General features: G+C 77.5%; 1 protein-coding gene across 1 annotated transcript in view; it reads right to left on the reverse strand.

Moving 5' to 3' along the window:
* The window catches only part of NOM1 (nucleolar protein with MIF4G domain 1), a 13,776-nt gene extending 13,470 nt beyond the window's left edge, over nucleotides 1-306 (reverse strand). Inside the window, exon 1 of the mRNA XM_029954240.1 lies at nucleotides 3-306. Within this exon, the coding sequence (XP_029810100.1) occupies nucleotides 3-305 (303 nt within the window). The 5' untranslated portion in view covers nucleotide 306. The remainder of the gene's footprint in view (nucleotides 1-2) is intronic.

Raw genomic sequence — 306 nt, forward strand, 5'->3', positions numbered from 1 at the left:
CCCTGCTCGGGGCCCGCAGTCCTCTGCAGCCGGCGCGCCTTCTTCAGATGCCGCTTCTCCTTCCTCAGCTCTCGGCGGCTTTTCCTCCCGCCCCGGCGCACGCGCCCCTCCGCCCGGGGCCCCGCGGGGCCGCCGGGTGTCTCACCCTCGGAGGTGGCCTGCACGAACTCCTCCACCGCTAGCTTCAGTCGCTTCAGGGCCCCCTCCGTGCCGCCCCCCGGTCGGCGGCGCCCCCCGCGTCCGTGCTGTCCGCGCCCCCGGCGCCCTCGCCGGCCCGTCACGCCGGCGCTTGCGGACGCCGCCATT

Source organism: Suricata suricatta, chromosome 2 (genome assembly GCF_006229205.1).
Source record: "Suricata suricatta isolate VVHF042 chromosome 2, meerkat_22Aug2017_6uvM2_HiC, whole genome shotgun sequence".
Classification (NCBI taxonomy): domain Eukaryota; kingdom Metazoa; phylum Chordata; class Mammalia; order Carnivora; family Herpestidae; genus Suricata; species Suricata suricatta.